Source organism: Lycorma delicatula, chromosome 13 (assembly GCF_047948215.1).
Source record: "Lycorma delicatula isolate Av1 chromosome 13, ASM4794821v1, whole genome shotgun sequence".
Classification (NCBI taxonomy): domain Eukaryota; kingdom Metazoa; phylum Arthropoda; class Insecta; order Hemiptera; family Fulgoridae; genus Lycorma; species Lycorma delicatula.
The window spans coordinates 41,401,089-41,426,857 of NC_134467.1; the positions used below are offsets into that span (position 1 = coordinate 41,401,089).

The 25,769-nt window shown below is 33.0% G+C and overlaps 2 protein-coding genes across 2 annotated transcripts; one reads left to right on the top strand and one right to left on the bottom strand.

Annotated features, from left to right (window-relative positions):
• Positions 1-19,358, bottom strand: LOC142333586 (uncharacterized). Its single transcript, XM_075380898.1, has 5 exons — positions 19,272-19,358; positions 14,496-14,572; positions 10,160-10,537; positions 2,154-2,573; positions 1-233 (listed from the first exon to the last, which is right to left on the bottom strand). The coding sequence occupies exons 2-5, from the start codon at positions 14,551-14,553 to the stop codon at positions 133-135; spliced, it is 957 nt and encodes a 318-aa protein (XP_075237013.1). The 5' UTR covers positions 14,554-14,572; positions 19,272-19,358; the 3' UTR covers positions 1-132.
• A 3,539-nt stretch (positions 19,359-22,897) lies between these two features.
• LOC142334064 (zinc finger BED domain-containing protein 5-like) lies at positions 22,898-23,593 on the top strand. The gene has a single exon (XM_075381733.1). The coding sequence runs from the start codon at positions 22,898-22,900 to the stop codon at positions 23,591-23,593; it is 696 nt and encodes a 231-aa protein (XP_075237848.1).
• Positions 23,594-25,769: the final 2,176 nt, after the last annotated feature.

Sequence of the window (25,769 nt, forward strand, 5' to 3'; positions counted from 1 at the left end):
TTTCGTTTTATTTTTTTTTACTTTTTATTTATTATCGATTTCATATTATTTATTTAACAAGAAATTCGAATTCCTGATAAAATATTTAATTCGAATTTTTCATATAATCGAGTTTCCACGTAGAGTTACTTATTAATAAGTAATTTGGCGTATGAGCTCAGTTACCTTAGTTTCAACTTCATTTTGAGAGTTTACCTTTTTCCCTGTAGACGCTAATAAATTTCTGTATCTCTCTGAAAAGTAGAGAAAAATATTATTTATAAAAAAAAATATTAATAAAATTGAAAGACTCTAATTATGCTAAATAGGGAGATACTAATTTTATTTTCATATCTCGACGATAGTAGATTGTCTGATGATTATCGATGTTCAATAACACTTGTTCACAACAACATGATGTAATTTGGTAAAATTAACGTAACTGTTTATTAAAGAGAAGTAAAACATTTAAACAATGCGTAACACGAATTACTATAACATAAAAAAAACTATAAGGAACAATACTTTTCTTTTGTGAAGGCATTTTTTTTCTTATCGTTGCAATAAAAAACATGCATAAATATTGGCAAAATATGCTAAGTAAAAAAAAAATATTATTAAAACTAAAATATTAAATATTTTACTTATAAGCGTTAAAAAACAAAATCCATCATTTTACGTCATTGTTTTCCTGTTACTGACTAGAAGTTTGATAGAAATGTAAAATTGTGTTAGTTTGGCGGAAGTACTAGCTTTAATGACTGTAATGTTTTTAATGTAACCGACTACCCGTTTGACTAGGGGCCTGGTTGGGCGCTTCCTTCCCCAAGATAGGCGTTTCGGCATCTAGACCCGACTAGTTTGACTATTAGTTTTCAGAATAGAAGTAGATTGTATTAAGAACTGTGTGATAGAGCTGCGGTGTGTCGATGGAATCACTAGATTGTTTTTGACAAAGTACGAATGAATTTGGAAATCCGCAGCATAAAACTTACGTGTTTACGAAAAAAACTTTTTTAATGGATGAGAGAATAGAATTTGCATTTTTTCAGTATAGTCAATTAAATAAATATTTGATATTGCAGTTTAGTTTAAAATGTTGTTAAGGAAAATAACTATTTTCGAGTAATTTGATTTTATAGATAGACAAGGGGAACGCGCTTCCGCGAAAGGATCAGCGAGTTAGTTGCGAGTGCCACAAATTAAACTAGTTGAGCGAAATTGCAAGAAGCCTAAAACAAAGGCGGCAGTAAAGGGGAAAGAACACACTGATGGAAATACCTGTCCAGACATTTGCATCTTTGGCATCGTGACAGATGCCAGATTGATGACTCTGGTAACTAATGATGTTTAGCAGTCGAAAAGTCGATCTTTCATAAAGTCTGTTACAGCTAGTAACTGATTGGGTAAAGTGATGACGGGGATTTTCAGAAGGCGGATATGTTGCCTTACCGGGGTCAGGATGACCAATAATTAATCACAGCACTGAAAACGCAGCCGAGGATTCTTTTTTATTTAATGTTTTACTAGTAGCATCTTTCTATTATAGGTTAGAATAATATTTTATGAATATTCTGGGCGGACATTATTAATTGATCGCTAATGAAACTTATTAAAATCCAGTTTTTCATGTCAACTATTCACAGGACGATTTCACCCTTCCATGTATCGGATAATGTATTATATAATTTTAATTTTTATTTTTATTAAATGAATTTAATAATTTGTAATTTTGTACGACACGAGTCCGTAACCTTTGATATGATTTTGTTAATTAGTATGGTTTAATTAACCCGAATCTTGAAATTTTATCACGATTTATCAATTTTAGATATTTACTGGTGTAACTGGAAAGTATTATAAGAATATAAATTCAGTTTGAGCCTTCTCTATAGGCTGAGATCAAAAACATTAAACTGAAGTTCAGGTAGCTAAGTAAACTGTGAGTATCGCTTTGTTGTTACACGGTAAAGCTAAGAATGTGTAAACAGAAATATAAACGCGCTGTATTACTGCCTACAGCGTCTAAAGTACAGCGCTTGTGGTATAGTTAACGGAAGAATGAACTGGGTAGACAGGACGTTTCAGTCGCCTGTCAAGATCAGTCAACATCTGCGATGTTGACTCTTTATGCTTTGACAAATAATCTTAACATTACGTTTAATTTTACTTACTTTCATTAATATAATGATATATACATTCCTCCATTCTTTCACTTTTTCCGTTTGATATTAATGGGTTTATTTTTTGAAATTCAAGTCCTGATTGAAAGTTTTTCATAATATCGTTTGTTGAAGTACTCGAACATGTAGTGATCCACGACTGCACTGCATCAATATACCTGTTATAGTTTATAAATATATCTCTCATGGTGTCCTGGTGTTCAGCTGTTATCATTTTATTCGAATTTATAGAAGAACGTACCGTTGGTTCAATTTCATACCACCTCTGTTGTTCATAATTTACAAAATCTTTAATACAATTCATACAATTTTTATTCAAAACATTTGCATCAACTTGATTTTGAAAAATCTCGTGACTAAGATAATCATCTTGATAACGTTGTTTTATTTTATCAAAATCCGTAATACTGGCTGCAAAATAAAAAAAAATAATAATGTATATATATATATAGAAGTACAATAACATCTAAAATTGTAAACGAGACTTATAATCCTCAATCATTTGTGTGGTAAATTACAACAAAGAAACGATAAGGGAAAAACTATAACTATTTTATTTATCTGTAAATTCTTCTTCTTTATTGATAAAAAACAGTATTGGCATAACGGGTATTATGCGTCCCGTTCATCTTTGATGCCGATAAAACTGTAATAAATTTTTTTACATTGGGGAAAAATTTGAAATTGCATTTTCCTTTTCAATATAACCTGAAATAGTTATTATCAATGAATTTTTTAAGAAAAATATGAGTATTTTCATAGTGAAAATGTTTCCTCAATAAACGATCAGATTTTCAGACATCTGATCGTTTTTGTAATATTTACGCGAGCCGTATTTTGAATAAATAACAATAAATGAAAAAGGAAACTTTGACGGCATGTAGGAGATAGATTCAACGACGCCGCAGCCACCTTAGATTGGCCCTGCCAGAGGAGAAACAATCTGTTTCCTAAAAAGGGCCGTTTGTGAACTCACATTGGTATATCCTACCGATCGCAGCAAGTAACATATTTGACTTCATTCGGAGGATGATAAATTAGATTCATTTCGGAATTTGATACTTTCACAGATTCACATGTTTAAAGAGGCCATTGTAGAGGAACCGAACAAAGAATTCATCGATCGATACCGGCAGAAAATTTTCTTTTCTAGAAACTGCTTTCCATTATTCATATATAGTCAGCTATTTTCACAGTACATTCTTCATTATTGTTTTAAAAGTATGTCCTGGTTTTATATATACTTTGGAAAAGAGTTTTACCTTCCATGTCTAGCATTCTGTACTACGTTCTCTTCTCCTGTAAACCAGTAAATTGCATAACGATTATGTTAACTGAACAGATTTCCTCTCACACGAGCATAAAAACGAAAATCTGATCATTTTTAATTTCGAAGAATTAAAAAAGGCGACGCCATTACAATACAAAACATCCACTATAAGAAAGAAAAGAATCTGCTCAGTAATTTGCATAATGTCCTCAAATTAAAACCCGAGATAAAACCCCAAGTAAGCATTAAAAATATGAAATGTTGAAGATTCAAAAATGTGCTAAAGAGAAACAAACAGTAAACAGGAAGTTTTTAAATCATTTATCAGAAATAATAAATCTGAGGTGCATTTATGGAATAATTTAGTTGGAAATTCAGAATTTTGTACACGGAACTAAAATTCTTTCTTCGTATGCTCGTGGATTCAGTTCAAATACACGAAATTTTAAGAAGGCATGGTTTTCTTCCGGCGTGATTCCCCTTCAGTTCATCTGCTGGAGTACTTTCGGTACCAGGACCTATGGGCTAGCAGGAGTGCGCCAGAGCTCTAGTTATTTGGAGGGAGAAATGCGCCCGGTTCTCCGTAGGGAGTCGCATATGCTGACTAAATAGAATTATGGTCTCTTCGTCGGACAGTGTGGGGTGATGTCTGCTAATTTCTTTTGAAGCGTGGAGTTCAACAAAACTCGCTATGCCGGGTAAGCATATGTTAAAATTGGCAGGACGTATAGGTGAAAAATGAGCAATTTCATGGCCAGCGGATATGGGCTGGCACTGTTCATTATTGGGTAAAGTGAGGCCCTGACGGCCTTTGCCCTTTGGGTCACATATTTAACATGTTCTGCTATGGTAAGCCGTTTGTCCAGGACTACTGCCAGATACTTGACTGTTTTCTCAAAGGGGATTTCCTCTCTTGAGATTTCCAGCTGCCTGGCTGGAGGACATGTATTGTACGTGAACATCACTGCCACCAATTTTTCACCGTTGACCTTGATTCTCCACATATCGAGCCACGGCTCTAATAGATCAAAGTTGCCGTTGGAGTCCCTCGATCGCGTAATCTACACTTCCGGATTCATAATAATTATGCCGTGTCGTCTGCGTTTAGAGCTGTTTTGACTCCTTCCGTCAGAGGCATATCGTTGACGTAGGCCGTCTACAAAAACGGCGAAAGCACTGCTCCTTTAGGGACCCCAGCGACTACGTCTCTGGTGGAGGAGATTGTTCTCCCTACGCGTACAACAAATTATCGGTCTAGTAAATAAGACCGTATCAATCTGACATAGCAGCAGGGAATCGTCATATGTGCGAGTTTATACAGCAAGCCGCTATGCTATTCCAGCAATTCGGAAAATATCCAACGTACAAAATTGACGTGAATATTGCTGTTATGGTCTCTATAAGAGCCGGTGGATCATTCCGAAATGCGCGGGCAGCGATCCCGTCAACAATTGGAGTCTAGTCGGGGCGTGTGGCTTTGATTGTAGCGGAAACCTCCGCCTCAGTGACTTGGTCTAATTCTAGTGGGGCGTCCTCCACCTGTACTAAGTAATCTACGAGGAAGTACTCCACCTCGGTTGTGTGGTCGTCGTTCGTGGCCGGAGGAGGGTTTAGAATAAGTTGGTTCTCCAGTGTGTTGGCGAAAACCTCCGCCCTGTCCGCCTCCGAATATGCCAAAAAGCCTTGTTGCCCCACACCGGGTGGCGGGGCTTCTTTCCTTCTCGTAGTTTTTTGTTTAGCCTAAACACCGAGGAGTGATCGTCTGAGAGCGAAGCGAGGTATTCATTCCATGAATCCTCTCGATGTTGTGCCAGTAGCTGTTTTACTCTCTCCGTTTGAATATAAAAAGGGGGACAGGATGATTCGGTATCTCCTCCTCAGTTGGCGCTTTTCTCCTATAGCATCAGAGACGTGAGGTGGGAGATTATTACGGATAGGCCTCGTGGTCTTTTCCGTAGAGCTGTTTGGCAGAGCCTCGGTCATTGACGATGTGACGCGTTCGACCGTGTCGTCGATTTCCTCCGGTGTGTCAAGAGTTCAGTATTCGCTGGTTTGTAATCCCGTTGGAGAGTTACATACAACCTTTTCCAACTTACTGATCTTCGGCGTATAGTTGGGGGGTCTCGGCCGCGCCCTACTTGGCCTTAATAGAGGAGAGTGGTCCGAGCTGAGTTCTTCTATCGATTCAGTCATGACCGGAGTTGTTACCGCCTTCATGCTTGCGATTTCGAGTACATCAGGTCTCGATCTGCGCGTTCGATGAACGAAGGAGGGCACCTCGGGGCCTATGATGACTAGCCGGCGTGCTCGTGCCCTTCCGTATAGCAATCTGTCATTTGCACTTGTCAGATTGCTATTCCAAGACTCGTGCTTAGCGTCGCCCATGAATATCATGGGCCCATCCCAATTTTCTAGCACGGCATCTAGATCTGCACCGGGTACTGCTGAGTTTGGCTTCTTATAAGCTGAAATCAGCCGATATACCGTGGCTAGATGATCCACATGTACACGTCTGCTCCATTACGTTAGTGTTGAAGTCAACCCGCGTGTGTATACGGCGTCTGCAGACTTAAATTTCGGTTCCGCCGCTGGCAGGTCGTCCGGGTCGTACTGGCCTATCCGTCCTATACGAAAAGTAATTCCGAATGGTCAGTTATTTGTTTGCGTTCAGACACGTTTTAGACAACAGTATCACGTCTGTTAGTGGATCCTCGGCCAGACGGCATAGTTCTGCCGTTTAGCCTACTACTGGATTGGCGTTCCACTGTAGCAATCTAAGAGTTTGCCTAACCATGCCTAGATAGCAGGTTCATGAGGCACTCTATAATGGACTGAATGCAGTCCTTAAGAGATTTTGCTTGCACCAGGCGGGGCAATATTGCTATAATTTCCGGTAGGACATATTTAATTGTCACTTGTGACAAGAAATCCTTGCCGGAACTCTCCTTCGGGAGTGCGGTTATATTTATTTTGCCGCTGCAGGGGCCGGGAGTCGTTAACGCCTTTTTGGTGGGGCGTGGGCATCTGGGACCTTGGTGTGTTTTCAAGACGTCGTACGTTTGGCACCCGCCCTCTTTGATTTTGCCGATTGTTCGCCTGCCTTTTTTCCCTGCGGAGCACGCTTATTTGGCTTTTTTGCTTCCACCTTTCTCGTAACTATTGCCGGTTTAGGTTTGTTGGTGTCGGGGTAAGTGATTGTCCTTTATCCACCGTCATCGTTGCCGTCGGTAAAACTACCTGTGTCTGGGGGCTCGGTTTTCTCCTTCCGGCAACTCGAGCCCAGCTACGTCCGTCAGTAACAGCGCACGTTTTCTGAGTGTCCTTTTGCTCGTTCAGCTGCTCCTTATAATAAGAACAGCCCCTGTAATTGGCCGGGTGCAGCCTTTTACATTTTGCACACGAGACAGGCTCTTCGCGCGGCTACAAACACGTCGCCGTGTCGTGGTCTCCACCACATTTCACACAGACCTGTGCCGTGCGGCAATAGTTCAACGAGTGTCCGAACTTTTGGCATCTGTGGCATTTTGGGCGGACGCCGCGAGACACAAATGTGGTCATCTTAATTCTACAATAGAATAAGTTTTTCACGTCATAAATGCCTCTGGTGGCAGCGTTCGTTTTAAGGTGACGAGGCACATGGTGGTTTTCCTTCTGTCCCTCGTAGTCAGCTTATTAACTGAAAGTGCCTCGTAACCAAGCGAGGTCAACTCCTCTTTTACCTCTTCCGGGTTGGCCCCATAAGGGATGCCCCGGATAACCACTTTGAGCTACCTATCGTTTGGGAGTTGAAAGGAGTGAAAGGCGACTCGCTTAGAATGCAGAAAACGCTGTACTTCTCTGAAGTCGCCTTCGCTGCTTAGCTGCAGCCTTACAGAAAGCCCGCTCTGTAGTTTTGGCTACCAGGCGCCCTCTGATAATGGCGGAGATTGCTCTCGCCAGCGTTGGCCACTCCTTGGGGCAGTCCAACATGATAGGTGGGATTTTCTCCCGCCTAGTACCGGTGATTGCAAGGAATTACCATCGCTAACCTCCATGGTAGCAGCTGCCGTTTCAGAGCTGCCCCTCGTAGTGTTTGGCTTCTCGGAGGGTTTATCACCCGTGGTTACCGACCTACGCTTAAACGTTTTCTTGCTCCCACACCGTTATCCTCTCCACCATCAGAAAACTCCGGGCGGGATAACGAGGGAGAAGGACAAGTTCGGATTAGATAGCTTTCAATTAAGAAAGAATTGTCTGAAGAGTACTGCTAAAATTTAAATTAATATTAAGTTAATTAACTATTTTTGACTTCGATGAAAGACCTGTCGTAGAAAATTAAAAATACAATTAAAAAGGTTAATCTAGAAGTCAAATTACTTGTAAAAGTTAAATTGTATTCACTAATAAAATATTAACATGTAGATAATAAACAAGTATTAACAAGAGCTATACAAGTATTAACTTATAGATATAAATAAAATTAAAGATTTAGAAATAAGAATATATAGAAATAAGGATTAAAGAAAAGTGTTCAGAAGTGGAAAGAGAAATGAACATTGGTAAAATAGACGGAGCATACAGGAAAGTTAAGGAAAATTTTGGGGTACATAAATTAAAATGTAATAATGTGTTAAACAAAGATGGTACACCAATATATAATACGAAAGGTAAAGTCGATAGATGGGTGGAATATATTGAAGAGTTATATGGAGGAAATGAATTAGAAAATGGTGTTATAGAGGAAGAAGAGGAAGTTGAGGAGGATGAAATGGGAGAAACAATACTGAGATCTGAATTTAAGAGAGCATTAAAAGATTTAAATGGCAGAAAGGCTCCTGGAATAGACGGAATACCTGTAGAATTACTGCGCAGTGCAGGTGAGGAAGCGATTGATAGATTATACAAACTGGTGTGTAATATTTATGAAAATGGGGAATTTCCATCAGACTTCAAAAAAAGTGTTATAGTTATGATACCAAAGAAAGCAGGGGCAGATAAATGTGAAGAATACAGAACAATTAGTTTAACTAGTCATGCATCAAAAATCTTAACTAGAATTTTATACAGAAGAATTGAGAGGAGAGTGGAAGAAGTGTTAGGAGAAGACCAATTTGGTTTCAGGAAAAGTATAGGGACAAGGGAAGCAATTTTAGGCCTCAGATTAATAGTAGAAGGAAGATTAAAGAAAAACAAACCAACATACTTGGCGTTTATAGACCTAGAAAAGGCTTTCGATAACGTAGACTGGAATAAAATGTTCAGCATTTTAAAAAAATTAGGGTTCAAATACAGAGATAGAAGAACAATTGCTAACATGTACAGGAACCAAACAGCAACAATAACAATTGAAGAACATAAGAAAGAAGCCCTAATAAGAAAGGGAGTCCGACAAGGATGTTCCCTATCGCCGTTACTTTTTAATCTTTACATGGAACTAGCAGTTAATGATGTTAAAGAACAATTTAGATTCGGAGTAACAGTACAAGGTGAAAAGATAAAGATGCTACGATTTGCTGATGATATAGTAATTCTAGCCGAGAGTAAAAAGGATTTAGAAGAAACAATGAACGGCATAGATGAAGTCCTACGCAAAAACTATTGCATGAAAATAAACAAGAACAAAACAAAAGTAATGAAATGTAGTAGAAATAACAATGATGGACCACTGAATGTGAAAATAGGAGGAGAAAAGATTATGGAGGTAGAAGAATTTTGTTATTTGGGAAGTAAAATTACTAAAGATGGACGAAGCAGGAGCGATATAAAATGCCGAATAGCACAAGCTAAACGAGCCTTCAGTAAGAAATATAATTTGTTTACATCAAAAATGAATTTAAATGTCAGGAAAAGATTTTTGAAAGTGTATGTTTGGAGTGTCGCTTTATATGGAAGTGAAACTTGGACAATCGGAGTATCTGAGAAGAAAAGATTAGAAGCTTTTGAAATGTGGTGCTATAGGAGAATGTTAAAAATCAGATGGGTGGATAAAGTGACAAATGAAGAGGTATTGCGGCAAATAGATGAAGAAAGTAGCATTTGGAAAAATATAGTTAAAAGAAGAAACAGACTTATAGGCCACATACTAAGGCATCCTGGAATAGTCGCTTTAATATTGGAAGGACAGGTAGAAGGGAAAAATTGTGTAGGCAGGCCACGTTTGGAGTATGTAAAACAAATTGTTGGGGATGTAGGATGTAGAGGGTATACTGAAATGAAACGACTAGCACTAGATAGGGAATCTTGGAGAGCTGCATCAAACCAGTCAAATGACTGAAGACAAAAAAAAAAAAATAAATAAAATTAGAAAGTTTTTAAAGAAAGGTTTAAAACTTATCCGGTCGTTGGGAATAGCTTTGTTATGGGCCTGGCTTGACGTCCTAATGGGAAGTTGACAAGGTCACATGGTGAAGGACACTGGTGGCCGGAAACGAAGCAGAACACTAACGCTCAAGCACTAGTAACACACACTAACGCAGGAGCACTATTTAACACAACCTTCTCAACAGAGACTCCAGAGTATGTAAAGTGACCGGTATGTTTATTAAATTCTCCAAAATTTGATTACGATTAATAAATTTCATTCGTGTTTATGCATAAACACCAAAATTAATCAAATTTACCATAACATTTATATTAATTAGCGGGTTCTGTAGGTAAATTAAGAAGAAATTTTTGGTCGATAGGAGAATAGTAATATCAAAATATGCTTTATAAAAAAAAAATCCCATTATACAAAAAGAATACTTACATTCTCCTCTAGTAAATAATTTTATGCAGTCAGAAATAACGAACGCCTTTTTTCTTGGAAGTGATGTTTTGTAATGTACTGTAGTATAAATATCAAAAAATGACTTTCTGGTATCAGTCGGCATGCCTTTTTCACAGTAATTTTTCCAATTTTCAGATTTATCCTTATATATTTCTATACGAAATTTACTTGATTTATCGTTTTTTGGTGAACGTTGTATTAATTCTAATTGTTCATTAATTTCAGCAAGTATACAAAGATAACAGCTTATCTGTGTATGATATAAATGCGGCCTGTTAAATAAGTCAGTTATATTTTGTTTTTCTTTTAAAAAATAATTCAACCCATTGGTTTTATCGATAGCAGATTGGCCATTAGCTGAAAGCAAACAAAATACATCAATAAATTCATTTCGCTAAGAAAAAACTATTAGATTCTTCGATTGTAACTACCATCAACCCGAGTTTGACGAGAAAAATGTGTAACTAACTGGCTAATGACGGTTTGGCTCTCTACAGACCATAATTTGCGTGGAAAATTAAATGAATCAATAGAGTATGTAAGCGTGCAAAAAAGAGTTATGTAAAATATTATTCTATCAAAATAAAAATACGAGATAGGGAACATATGGTGTCCGGATTGACAAATTATAACCGAAATTAAATAAAATCAATGAATCCTAATCAAAAGTAATCATTCAACGTTCCATAAAAATCGGTTAAACTAAACCGTAAGTATTAAAAAAAAAGAATACTGACGAAGAAAAACTAAAAAAATTGAGCTTATTATTTCTCACTATTAAATGAAATATCCTAAATGCAAAACCGACGGTTAATTTTAATGTAATGAAATCATCGACGTACAAGGATATGAGTTTGAATAAAGAAACGAAAAAAAAATATTTTTTGGAAATAAGAGTAAGGTGAAAATGAGAAAATATATTTTATATGGACTCCGGGGCATGCTGGTATTACAGGTAATGAAATCGCAGACGAAGCTGCCAGAAAGGCAACAGTCTGCGATGATTTGGATGCATTTCCTGTAAGAGTGGCAGATGTTAAAAACCGTCTAACAAATATAGTAAGAAACAAGTGGAACGCTGAATGGAGAAGTTTAAATACAAAATTAAACTCAGTTAAAACTTCTCCTTATAAATGGAAAAGCGACTTTAAGTTGACTCGCCGTGAACAAGTAGCGGTGACCAGACTTAGAATCGGTCACACGCGATTAACAAATTTATATTTGTTAACCGGCGAAGTGAGACCAATGTGCGGTGTTTGTAATAAAACACTGACAATCAAGCATCTAATAGAAGAGGAGTGTACCATATATGAGGACCTCAGAAAGAGGTTCTGTCTTAGAAATAATATTAGTGCTGATCTGGATAATGGAAATGAAGAAAATATAGTTGCATTTCTACACGCCAGTGGAATTCTTAAAAGTCTACAAAATGAAAGTTTAAAGCTGTGACAAAAGAAACTCTAAGCGGTAGTTTATATATATATATATATATATATAAAGAAAAAATGGTATTGATAAATTTAATTTTAATTTCAAATGCATGCATATATATATATATAAGGGAGTCTCGAAACTTGGCACGTATAGTAACGGGAGGTAGCCCTCTTGCCTAGGCCATTTTGGCTCACTTGCATTCAAGAGCAGTGAGTCGGGGTGTGTCCGATGATGGCATGGGGAACCCTCATGGGTGGATTGAGGGCGCGAGGCTATGGGTGTACGCTGTGCATGCCTATAGCCTGTTTATAAGAAGGATTCAACTGCCACGGCACCCTGGCGCGACTGATATACTGCTCAACGGCGGTTCTGGTCGCCCCGAGGGTGCTTAAACAAACTATAAATGAGACTCGTAGAAGAAAGAAAGAAAGAAATGGTATCGATAAGTTTAATTTTAATTTTAATTTAATGGTCTTTTGAGAACCTATCTCAAATTTTAATATTGGGGCGCTTTACACCCCATAAGTGTTTGTGATTTTCCTTGTCTTTATGTCTTAAATGTTTTGTGTAGTTTGTGCTTTTAAATAAAATGTAAGGGCCCTTTACACCCTTACATATGACGATCCAGATGGTGATAGTAGTTTCTTTTAAAGATTGTGACGAGGGCTAGTGACCTTACCAGTCGATGGCCATAATAAAAAATAAATAAAAAATATAAAAAAAATATATATATATATTTTATAACCAAGAGAAATCAAATTATAAAGAAGAAATCATTTTCCCATAGATAAAATTCAAAAATATAAAGTCTCTTCCTCAATCTCAGCCAAAACTAAACCCATTATGTATACGATTTATGTATACGGCCGTAATGGCCGTGTACATATATCATAATTCGGTTACTCTGAAAACACAAAGAAAATAAGTAAAACCATCATAGATCCTTCCAAATTGTATCTTCGCTAAAACTGTTTTTTTATTACAAGGAAGTCATGAATAACCAATTCCTGCAGAAATCGAGAATGGATTAGACTAGTTTACTTTGTATACAAAGAACAATTTGTAATTATGTAGTTGACAAAGTAAAAATAATATTTTTTATTATTATGTAATTAACAATATTCTGGTGGCCTGTTTTCCGTTTCTGAAATATCTTTCTGTCTTTTTGACGGCTTGAATGAGGTGATATACACTTTGGACGGGAATCACGTTAGCATAATTCATATTTAAAAAAAAAAAAAATATTGAGGCATAGTTTTGTATTATGATGTTTCAAGGAAAAACAGTACGGTTTGATTTTCTTATAAGATTATTACATTAATTTTTTCATCCGAAGAGCATTTACCATCGTATGAAACACCCAGAAATTTCGGAGCACATAGAACAGAAATTCTATCGTTATCATTACCGAAAATTCTACCCGTGAGATCATTATTAGTATGTCTTTCTGAAAAGCGCAACGCACCCGTTTTATTTTTGCCAATCTGGTTATCTTTCTGAAAATTTTTATTTCTTGAATAGTTCTTTAAAATGTCTCAATTTTCATTATTACTTGTTGCAGTAATTCCATTTTCATGTAAAAAGCAACCCAACAAAAACAACCCATTTAAACAATACTGATGTGATATATTTAGTGCAATTAATTATAAATATTACCACTATTTTTGCAAAACAATATTTAGATCAAGTATTTTTATAACAATTTCTGAAAGTGTCCATGATCTTCAGCAATGCATGCATTTGAATATATATGAAGAAGACAGGAAAGTCAACTTTTGAAGCGTACATCTTCCGTTTCTCGTAATTCTTGATTTATATTGGCTTTCAGTTCTTTAATTTTGTGTGGATTATGTTTGAATACACAAACTTTTAGATATGCCAAAAAAAAAATCTGCAGGAGAAAGATCGGATGACGTAGGTCTCCATATGTAGGTATTTCTCTTTCTCAGAACGTCCATCGTTGCTCTTTCCGTCTTCCATGTGACCTCCTCTTGTTGAATAAACAAATTTATCATTTAATTATAAATTGTTAATTAGTTGGTTAACAACTTTTTAGTAGAGGACTGCAGTAAGAGTATTTTTAAAGTATATGAGACCGATTAATCTTCGCCTGGAAACTGCTTTCACTCAACAATTTTCTGTGAGTGTACTGATCGTAAATAGAAAGTGTGAGGATTTTTGGATCACCATAGTCATCGTTTCAACTATTAACTACTCAAATTAAACGGAGTTTCATCTACAAAAAAATATACCATCGTACACTTTAATGCTCCCTTTAATAAAGCGAATAAACCACTGAAAATAGTAGAGACTAACAGCATAATCAACCAGGTGTGATTCATGAGGTACTTGAATTCGGTACAGTGTAAGTTAACTAATAAGAATAGCGACGAATGTAATCTTTTTTTTAATCCAACATACGAGTATAAATAATCTTTTCTTTAATAACAGCAATTAAAAGAAATACAGAAATAAATTATATTTAAATTCAGATCATCAAATCTCAGTAACAGAGGACATCAAACCAGATTTTTTGATGTTGCTAAACAAATACAATCAAATGTTCATGTTAAATTCCAGTGCAAAAAATGAATTTGAAATAAATTGAATGAAACTATATTGTTTCAAAGAAATAAATAGCTGGTTTATTGACAACATATATAAATAAATATATATATATATATTTATATTATATTTTATGGGAAAAATTAATAATTATTTGCGTCTTTGGGGTACGTAATCAAAGTCGTTGTGAGATTGCTCTTCTAGATCTATGATAGCAGGAAAGTAATAATTGTTCCTTTCAAAATTTTGTGTTACGAGGTTAAACGTTTTCTTTAGTATTGTTTAAATTTTTGTAATATAAATAAGAAATATTTACCTTCATTATAGTACACCATAGAAAGGAAAAGTATTAATACCAATTTAATGTGAATCATTTTCTCTTCGTTGAAAAATCTAAAAAAAAAACAGACGTTTTATATTTTATTTTTGTTTTCATATTCTTTTTATTTTTATATAACTGTAGCATAAATTAAACTACGATACAGATTTACCGGTTCTTCGAGAAAAAATAAAGCGATTAGGTTTAAAGTATAAACTGCCGCTAAACAACCGCATAAATCATTAATCGTAATAAATAATTATAAACAGCATGATTGTTTACGTCAAATTAATAATTAATATTTTCTTAATATAGATATTATTAATTAATTCAATAAAGGTGTTAATTTTAATAGAAGATAGTTTTAAATAATATCATAAATAAAAATATAAATGTTTTTTTGTTCAAAAACTTAAATCTCCGAAATTTCTTCACCAATTGGTTTGAAATTTTGACATAACGTTGGATTCGAATACGCGGGTGCTTTTATATACCTACTATTTATATACCTAAGCTAATACTTCTGTAAAAAGTAAAATCATGTTTTTTTTTTAAAAACAGTGCTATCTGTAAGACGTAAAGGCAAAAGAAAATAGTAAACGAGAAAAAGGTAAAGAGAGAAGAAGAAAAAATGGGAAAAAGGGAAAACAAGGAAAACGAAACGGAAAGGAGAAAGAGAAAAAAAGGGGAAAGGTGGGAATAGGAAATGGTAAAGAGAAATAATACAAGGAAAAATGGGGGAAAACGTGGGAAAGGAATATGGTAAAAATAAAAATTGGGAAATTGAAAAGGGAGAATGGAAAGTGAAAAGGTAGTTAAATTTGTGAAGTCTGTAATGTTCATTTTGTTAATGCTTTATCAAACTTCCAATTGTGTTGGAAGGCAAAAAGAGATGCAGAATAAATTTATATTATATCAAAAGAGAAGTACGAACATGTTACAGCAAAAATTAGAATTGCAAAAGAAAAAAAGTATAGGTCTAAGTAGTAAATATATAGATAATATCTATACTAAATTAATATCGCGTCAAGAAATAAATTATAAAAAATTTATTCAATCTAGTAATACAGATAATAATTGTAATTATGTACTTTTTGAAGTTAATCAAAATTTGATTAAGTGAATACCAGTAATATAAAATATCTTTTAGCGATTTTGCCGCTAAAGGAAAAAATAAAAATTGTAGATTAGAAGAGAAAAATAGCGAAAACGTTTCAAGGATATATTACTACTCTTCGTCGCAGCTTCGCCCGCGCTGCGTGGTTTCTTTCCTTTCCCGTAGCGGTCAATCTTTTTATTTTGTGTTTATTAATCAAGTAACGGGATGTAACTACAACCTGTCACACATACAATAACGATGGCAACGACTTTGTTGGTCACAGCACTTTCCCACACCTTAAAAAAAAATCGGAATTTAAAAAACCCAAAAATAGTTTTTAAATGTTTAACTGCAGAGTATTTGCAAGATCAAATCTACTGAATATTTCGTTTACTGAAGTCGGGATATGGAAAAATTACATTCACTCTTCAAATATTTTTTACCTTCTTCAGCTTTGATATGAAGATTGCACTCACCATTGAAATTAAAAAATGTAAGGTTTTCGAAAAAAATTCAAAAATCTATTTTTCATCCTTTTAAATTCGAATTTCAAAAAAAATTATTTAAACCGTTCGAACTTGGAATTTCAAATAATCTAGAAATTGGGTTTTAGATACTCATAATCAGTCATTTTGTTCAAACCCAGCTCATACAAGGATACACACTTACAGTTCACAATTTATTAATTCAATTCATTGAAGTTTTTCCTTCAATTGGAAAATTTCCACTACTAAAAAATATATATACTTTTTCCAAATTTTTCAAGAAGAAATATATCTAAAAACCTTCTCAATAATGGCAAAAAACAGGGGTTGCTATTGATCATGTAGTTTTTTTTATCCGGAACAAAAAAAAATATCTTTCTCTTAAATAATAGTATAGATTAATTGTAGGGATAACCCTAAAATCCTAATATGTCCTAAAGTTTCGGGCATCTCAAATTTTAAGATATATAATGAATTAATTTTTGACAGAATTGTTTATAAACTTCAAAAAAAAAACGTTAGATTTAGATAAAATGGATTTGAATAATTTGTCACCCGTTAAAAAACAGAATGCTGTTGCTCATCAAATATCTATACGACTTTTATATTTGTATTTACTTTTAATAATCAATCGTATTGTAAAATACTTAATTAAGAAATACCTGAGACTGCAAATCAGCAGCCGCCGAATGTTTTATTTGGTGAATTAGGTGTATTGTTTCTGGAAATACATTAATTCTATTAATTGTCTTAGTGTAATTTCTGTCCTTTGCACAATTATTGTTCGTCTCTTTGTAAGTACACGACCCGTTGTATATAAAGTTTATTGGAAGGCATATCCAGTAATAATAATTATTAAAATAATCTATTGTATATCATGTATATCTAATTTAGTAAAATTTGGAAGTATAATAAATTAAAAGTAGATTTTTAATAATATTCATTTTTGTGAATAGACATAACATATATATGTATATATAAAAATCCTTTCCAACTCATCACGGCATTTATTTTATTATGCTGGACTTTTAATATTTTGAAGGAATTTTCTATCTTTAAATGGTATGGTTCTTTTAACTCTTTTTCAATAATTAGTATTGTTTAGATCAATAATTGTTTATTGTTTTCTCATAATTCTTCGTAATAACCAATAAATAATATTTGTATTATATACTACATATTTCAAAATCATATACATGTATATTTTTTCAAGTGTATAATTAAAATACTTTTTAAATAATTATATTGAGAAAGGCAATGTATTAAACCTATATTGTACTATTTTGTTTAAATAAATAATAATATTAGATAAATTTATTTATCTATTAAATTATTTTTAAATATTAATTTATTATATTTTTTATAAACGACGTAGATGAAATCAAGCAGAAAAGTATGTCCCCAAGTTTATACAGTAATTAGTTTCTTTATCGTTAGATTTTCAACAAATAATATCTGATGCGGACATTACAAGACATGCTTGTACGTCTGTTAAATTATATATGCTCATAATTTTCATTTTTTTCTTTTTAATGAAAGTATATAAAATTTTATTTCATTAATCATATCTTAATTTCCCATTTTTTTTTAAAAAGTTAAAAAAATTAAGAAATGAATTCGGATACGAACCGATGTGCCTTCCCTTTGTATAATCCAAATATTTCATTAATTAAATTTTTATTTGGTTATAACTCCGGAATTATATATCGTTGAAAAGCATAACTGCAGTTATAAAAAATTTTAAAATCTTCTTTTTTTTAGTTTTGACTTTTTTGGACACTTTTTGTGCAGTCGATTGTAATCAAAGCTGCAGAACTAGATGTTACAGCACCCCTATATACAAAATTTCAACATTCTACGGCTAATCGTTTTTTAATTACGCGAGATACAGCCAGTCATGCGAGATACACGTCAGTACGTACGTTTCGAAGTCACACCGAAGCTATTCAAAATGGATATAGGGATGGTCAAAACGCATATTACCGTTGAATTCTGAAAACCGAAATTTTTCCGATCACAATACTTCTTTTATTTCGTATAAGGAAGTAAAATAAGAAGTAGTTTTGCTTTCAAAGAAATACTTCACATTTCATGAAATAAAATATCGTTTGATAAAAATAAGGACTAATAAAAAATTTAAGATTAGAATATTAACGTGTCAGCCATTTTAATTTGTTTACTCTTGTGTATACATCGCTTAATTATTTCCTTTAATATAGAAACTTTGTATGTATGTATATATATATATATATATATGTATATATGTATTCAAATTCAGAAGTGAACTCTCTCAACCCTTCCACATATAACTGGATTGTGGCAAGGAGACGGCTTCTCACCACTCTATTTTAACTGCGCCCTCGAATATGTCATGAGAAAATGGTATGAAATAAATCCCAAAAGTATAAAAATGGGTACTAAGAAAAACTCCATCACACTAAATTGCCTAGGATTTGCAGATGACCTCGCTCTTTTAGCAAATAATATTCAAGAAGCCAAAACACAAATCATGAGAAACACAAAACCTACCACAAAAGATAGGGCTTCATATCTCTTTCGAAAAAAATGAACTAATGGCCATAGATCCTCTGGTAATAGAGCACATTACGGTAAACAATCAAGAAATATCATTGAAAAGCTGTGGTTCCAAAAGCTAGAAGTAGGATGGATCAAAGAAAATTAGAGAAGATATGAAAGAATTGAGAATTTCCCTGACTGACCTACAGAATAAAACTGGAAAAATTACAAAGCTAAAAGAACAAAAGCATTAAATTTAAACAAAATACAGACAAACAAACGACAAAATACAACGAACAGAATGTTTACGGATGAAGAAAAGAAAGCAAGGTAGGAATGGATGAAGAAATACCTGCCAGCTCGGAAGAGTAAAATAACACGATTTTCTCAGAAAAGATCCAACTAAAATTGACTTAAGTGGTCCCATGTTGGCCGTAAAAGCATAACATATAAAATATATATATATATATATATAAAAGATTATTTATTCGTTTCAATTTACATCAAACATTAAAAAATAATAAGATATAAATTAAATAATAATAAACATGTTAACTTAAATATTAAATTATTATGAAATAAAATCATATTTTATTATTGCAATAATATTAATAAATTTTGTATATTAAATATGTTTAATATTAGCAGTAACATAATAAAAATAATAATTACGTGAACTACAATACACTTCAGTAGTAGGCCGGAGCAGATGCAAATCGTAATTTAATCATTGCAGCACCTCCTTTTATACTGAATTTTGTGAAAATAAAGTACGTTTCTTACGTAAAAGATATGTACATATTAAATATCCGTATATCCATTTTGAATAGTTTCTGTGTGACGTCAAAACGTATATACTGACGTGTATTTCACATAATTAAAAGCGTACCAGCATTAAAGAAGATAAAAATAGACGTTTGATGAAAACAACGTATTTCGTTTAAATTTCGCTATATTGTGCAATTTAAAAAAAAATATTTTTTCTTATTATTAAAAAAAAACCCAAATATTTTATTATACTATATTACTCAATTGTGACATACAGGAAAGAAAACTTAGTATTTGTTTCAACAATCACTTTACGGAAAATTTTGACTTTTTTCTCATTTCTAATCCGCATGGACAAACTTCGAACTTTAAGGGAAGAAAAAATACTTTTTTCTTCCCTTACATTAGCGACAACGTTCATTCTTATGAATGTGAAGCAAATAAAGGCAGGTGAATTAAAAGTTAGGGTGGGTTCTTTTGACATTATTGGTGAACCGAATTAAGGTTTGTAGTGCTAAATATTAACTGCATTTCGATTGCTTTAGAATTCTGAAATGTAATTATATATTCTTCGCTTTTGCTAGTAAACCTGGAACGATGTTTGTTATTCTTACAGAAGGCTAAATTATTATGGTGTGTGAATCTTGTACGATTAACTTACAAATTGTTATACTTATAGCGCTTAAAATTACAAAAATACATACATTTTTAAATGTTTTCTTCTCGAGTAGATAGCAAAAGCGGTTTAAAAAACTCAAAACATTATACTTGAAATTTGATGCGATTAGGATTTACCATTTTAATTTCCATTTATATAAAAGCTCTTTTTGAGTTTTGTCTTTAACTCGAAAATACCCGATTTACCCGTAAAACCCTCTACCGGTAGATTTATTTTACAAAAATGAAGATATATATATATATATATATATATATAACCAATATATGATTATATGTAAGATGAAGACGCATCATCTTCAGTTTTGTCTCCAGAAAGCTTCCCAATACATAATACTAAGGAATCGTTTCAGGATCCATTATACACATGTAACACCGAATCTTTTATGAACTAAAATAATTTTAAAAAACGAATAAAGTATAACGAATTTAGTAAAACGAAAAGTATAACGTGTGTGAATCTTGTACGATTAACTTACAAATTGTTATACTTATGGCGCTTAAAATTACAAAAATATATACATTTTTAAATATTTTCTTCCCGAGTAGATAGCAAAAGCGGTTTAAAAAATTCAACAAAATATACTTGAAATTTGATGCGCTTAGGTTTTACCATTTTGATTTTTATTTAAATAAAAGCTCTTTTTGAGTTTTGTCTTTAACTCATAAATACCCCATTTACCTCTGCCGGTATTTATATTGCAAATATGAAGATATATGTATATAAGGAATATATGATTATATGTAAGATGAAGACGCATCATCTTCATTTTTGTCTACGGAAAGCTTCCCAATATATAATACTAAGGAATCGCTTCAGGATCCTTTATACTTGTATCTAACCCGGAATAGTGTCATAGTTATTCTTTTATTAATTAAAATAATTGGAAAAACGGATCAAGTATAAGGAAAAGTGGTGTAATAGCAACTTACATGAAAAAAATATAAAATAAGCGTAAGTCAAAGAAAAACCTATAGTTAGGATGAAAATTTAACCAAGCGTTTATTTGTTCAAAAATAGTATTAGTTGCTCGAAGGATAAGAAGGTTTTATAGCGATTCCACACAGATTTAGTCCAGTCTCTCTATGAATCCCTCCAAAATGAGGGAGGAAGATGGAGTAAGAATTGACAGTGACTTTTCCAACCCCTCATGATGACAATTTAACCAAGCGTTTATTTGTCCAAAAATCGTATTTAGTTCTTCAAACGATAGGAAGATTTTATAGCAATTCTACACAAATTATATTTCACGAATTTTAATCGAGTCTCCTTCTGAGGCCCTCCAAAATGAGGGAGGAAGATGAAAAAAAGAACCAACAAATTTTATACCTAGAAACAAAACGTACGATATCTCACTTATCTTCACTTCGGCAAAAAGTTCGACACAGTATTATCATGAAATGATCATTATCCATTATTTTTTCCATTATCACCTTATATATTTAAAAACAAACATCACTTTGAAATATATTCCTATCCATTAATTGAACCATAATATTCATGAAGAAATTATCGTGCTACAATCATCGAAATCTACGGCTGCTATGTAAATTGCCGTATGAATAGTTTGTCTTTGCGAGTCTAGTAGAGGATATCATTTAAAGCAGTCTTTCTCAAAGTGGGCGATAACGCCTCCTTGGGGGCGTTTGAAACCTAGAGGGGGGCGTTAAGGGGCCCAGAAAAAATGGGTGGGGGGGCGTTGATGTGGGTTAGGGGGGCGATGTATAATTTGTAATTTCATTTACTTTATATAGTATTTTAAATTTCACTAAAATTAAAACCCACCTACTACTCAATAACGAATAATTAGTTTATATTTCTATCCTGTATGATGTTATAAAAACTTAAAATACTTAACATAGATTTCATAGGATAGCCCTCACACCGTACGCAATCAAGTTGTAACAAGTTTCTGTGGATAAAGGAAAATGATCGATGATAGTTAAAAATTAGAGCAATTTTACCTTAATTACATTGCACCAGAAATTATTTTAAACATTAGGAAAAAAACTACCGTGAACAGTTTTAAAATATTATACATACGTAAACTAACATAAATTTAGTTTTCTTTACTTTCTTTCTTGCTTTTAACATAAGTGCATATTACAATATTTTCCTAGCATTTTATAAGAAATTACTTATGTAAGAATCATCATTTTTATATAAAATGGAAATACATATATAATTATTGTTCAAAAAGTTGTGTTAGAAATTTTTTTTTACAATTAACCCATTACCGTCCAGTTTCAAATAGTATAGTAAGCCTAAACAGTTCACTTATTGTAAACATCGTTTACTATTTCTATATATTATAAATATTAAATATTACAAATAATAAAAACGCTGGCTTAGCCGGCGGTTTTTATTTGAACCAGTTCTAAATTATAAACTAAAATTCTATGAAAAATTACCCGTATTTATCTATAATAAGAAATGATATTAATTTATTTTCCGTAGTTAAATAAGTTATTATTGTTAGTAGCATTATTTACTAGTCGAAATATAAAATTTTAATTACCTTATATAAATGAGAAAGATATTCAACAAAAATAGTTTCGCTCTAATAAATTAGTACAATAATAGTACAATAAAATAGCAATGTATTTTGGTAATTCTGATCAGTGCAATCAGGTAGAAATCGGCTGGTTCATCGATACTTGCTCAGTACGATTGTACGTCGAAAGAGATAAACGAGTTTGTGCGTGTTTGTCTTATTCCTGTCGTTACTTGCTGTATTTAAATCCTATATAAAAGCTCGTAATTTTTCTTATATTTTCATTTGCGGTTTCGCGCGCTATCTTTAAACAAGTATTTAAATTCAACACTTTATTTACATATTTTTGAAAACAAATCCATGTCGGAAGCAAAAAAGAAGAAACGGCAATACAGTGTAGAATATATTAAATATGGATTCATAGAAAATTCGACAAACTCATCTTTGCCTTTGCGCCTTCTTTGTTCAAAAACATTTACAAACGAAGCGATGAAGCCTTCAAGACTTCAAGATCATTTGAATAAAATGCATCCGGATAAGAAGGACAAAAATGTAGCATATTTTAAAGATCTGGAAAAGAAGGATAATGCTCAGCCAAGTGTATCGAAACTTTTTTCGATGGCTGCTGAGCAAGACGATGACGGACTTCGAGTTTCATACAATATCTCTCTGTTAATTGCTCAAACAGGTAAACCACACACCATCGGAGAAAGGTTAATTTTGCCGGCGATAAAAGAAGTTATAACTACTGTGCCCCATAAACCGGCGGCAGATATAATTCGAAAAATTCCTTTGAGCAATAGTTTTGTCCAAAGACGAATCGATGAAACGGCTGAAAACATTGAAAAGTCATTGTACAATCATCTGAAGACTAGTAAATTTTCAATTCGGTTGGACGAGTCCACTTTACCGACTAATGAAGCATTGTTGTTGTCTTACGTGAGATTTATTAAAGATGAAAAAATATGTCGAGAACTTTTATTTGATAGAAATTTAGAGACAGACACGAAAGGAGAAACCGTATTTAAAACACTGGAAAAGTTTTGTGATGAATAAGGAATTCCGTTGAAGAATATTATATCAGCTGCTACAGATGGTGCTCCAGCTATGACGGGGTGTCAAAAAGGCTTCATATCGTACTTAAAAAACAAAATTCCTGATGTGCTTGCTGTACATTGCGCGTTATACATCGACAGGATTTAGTTGCTAGAAATTTAAGCGAACGACTATTTCAATCATTGCAACATGTCATCAGAGCGGTCAATGAAATCCGAAACAACTCTTTAAATGACAGATTATTTAATCAGCTTTGTGATGATAATGATGAAGATTTCAACAGATTGATCTTTCACACAGAAGTGCGTTGGCTATCAAAAGGAAATTGTCCGACTCGTTTTTACAATCTGTTTGACTCTGTCATAGAGTTCTTGGAAAACAAAGACACAGAATCGCGCGAAAATCTCATCACATCAAAGAATGATATCGCATACCTGACAGACCTTTATACATTTCTTAATGATATGAATCTCCAACTTCAAGGCGATGACTTTAACTTAATAAAAACAAAAAATGTTGTCGCTGCTTTCGTAGCCAAGCTGCTCTTACACAAGAAGAATATCGGCAGACGTGAGTTCCATAATTTTCCCAATTTATCAGTATCCTGCAACAACGACGATTTGCTCGTCTACTGACAACATTTGGAAAATCTTCACAGTGATTTCATCGAAAGATTCCAGGACATTTTGAAATCGGAAATACCAAACCGGGTGTTAGATCCTTTTTCAAATGTCAACATAGCAATATCAACCCGGTTGGAAGAAGAACTTATAGAACTGACAACGAACGAGGAAATAAAAATCAAATACAAAAATGGCTACCAACAATTTTGGCTACAAAAGTCAATTCCGCAGTTGTACCCTGGATTGTAGTCTATCGTTGAACGATTTTTGATATCATTCCCATCGTCATATTTGTGTGAACGTGGATTTAGCGCTGTGACAACGCTGCTTACTAAAAAGAGAAATCATTTCCAAGTAACCAAACGCGGCGACTTACGACTGTTTTTGAGTAAAATCGAACCTGATATCAACAAACTTATTAAATATCATCAAATCCATCCATCTCATTAGATTAGTATAAAAACGAAAACCGATTACATATTTATATTGTTTCTTTTAATTTGATTAAAATATATTATTAATATTATAAAGTTGGGTTTTATTTGCTCTCATTGGTAAAAATTTCTAGTTTAGAATGTAAGTTTAAACATCAGAACCGACTAATATAACTAAATTAATTAAAGTAATGAAATTGTGGTTTTTAAGTTTTAGGGGTGTATAAAAAATGGGGGGCGCTGAAAAATAATTGATTTTCAACGGGGGCGGTAAAAGAAATAAGTTTGACAATTACTGATTTAAAGGATATGATTTTCCATATATAATAAAAGCAAATTTCCCAACATTCTATTAAAAACTATACATAAACAAAATAAAATTTTTCATCTTAAACGCATTAAAGGTAAAATGAACGCAATTAATTGCAGTATCAAAGTGCTTGGAAAGAAATTTTTTTATTCTTTCCTAGCATTGGTTATTACATTGTGGAAAAAATATTATACATGAAATAAGTTACCTAAAATTTATTTTTTGTGATGAGGGTAATTTATGATAAAGATTTAAGGTAAAGTTATAATTATAAGTTTAAATAAACCAACAAAAAAAGGTTAAAATTTTAATAATCTGTTTGTTTTATATTTTTCTACTCTCCTTCCTCAAAAATCATTTTCTAAGAAAATTTAATGGTTTTTCTTTATTAATTACGTTAAATGTAAAACATTGATAAACTCTCCTGAAAAATCTACAACCAATAAAATGTTACCTAATATTTTTTTTTTAGGATGGATAAATTATGAAGAAATTTTATTGTAATATAAATCGTAAATTAAAAATCGATATTTTTAAATTTTCATACCCACCTACAACACCCCAAGGAATTTTCTTTTTGGGTGGGGGGTGTCACTTACACTATTACTCTTAAGAAGATATTACAAAAATCGCCTAAAAATATACAAAAACTAAAATATTTATTTTTTTTTAATTTTTGCAGAAGGTGGAATTTGGGGAAAAATTTCTTTAAAATGGTAAGATAAGCAGAATATATCCATTTTCTCAGCTTAATATAAAATAGGGTTATATTGGCAAGATTTAGAGAAATTTGTCACCAAAAAATTATT

Coding starts and splice junctions, on each gene's coding strand:
- LOC142334064 (XM_075381733.1), top strand. CDS start 22,898: ATGTCGGAAGCAAAAAAGAAGAAACGGCAATACAGTGTAGAATATATT.
- LOC142333586 (XM_075380898.1), bottom strand. CDS start 14,553: ATGATTCACATTAAATTGGTATTAATACTTTTCCTTTCTATGGTGTAC. Junction 10,538..14,495: donor TATGGTGTACTATAATGAAG/GTAAATATTTCT, acceptor GTTTGCTTTCAG/CTAATGGCCAATCTGCTATC. Junction 234..2,153: donor ATATCATTATATTAATGAAA/GTAAGTAAAATT, acceptor TCTACTTTTCAG/AGAGATACAGAAATTTATTA.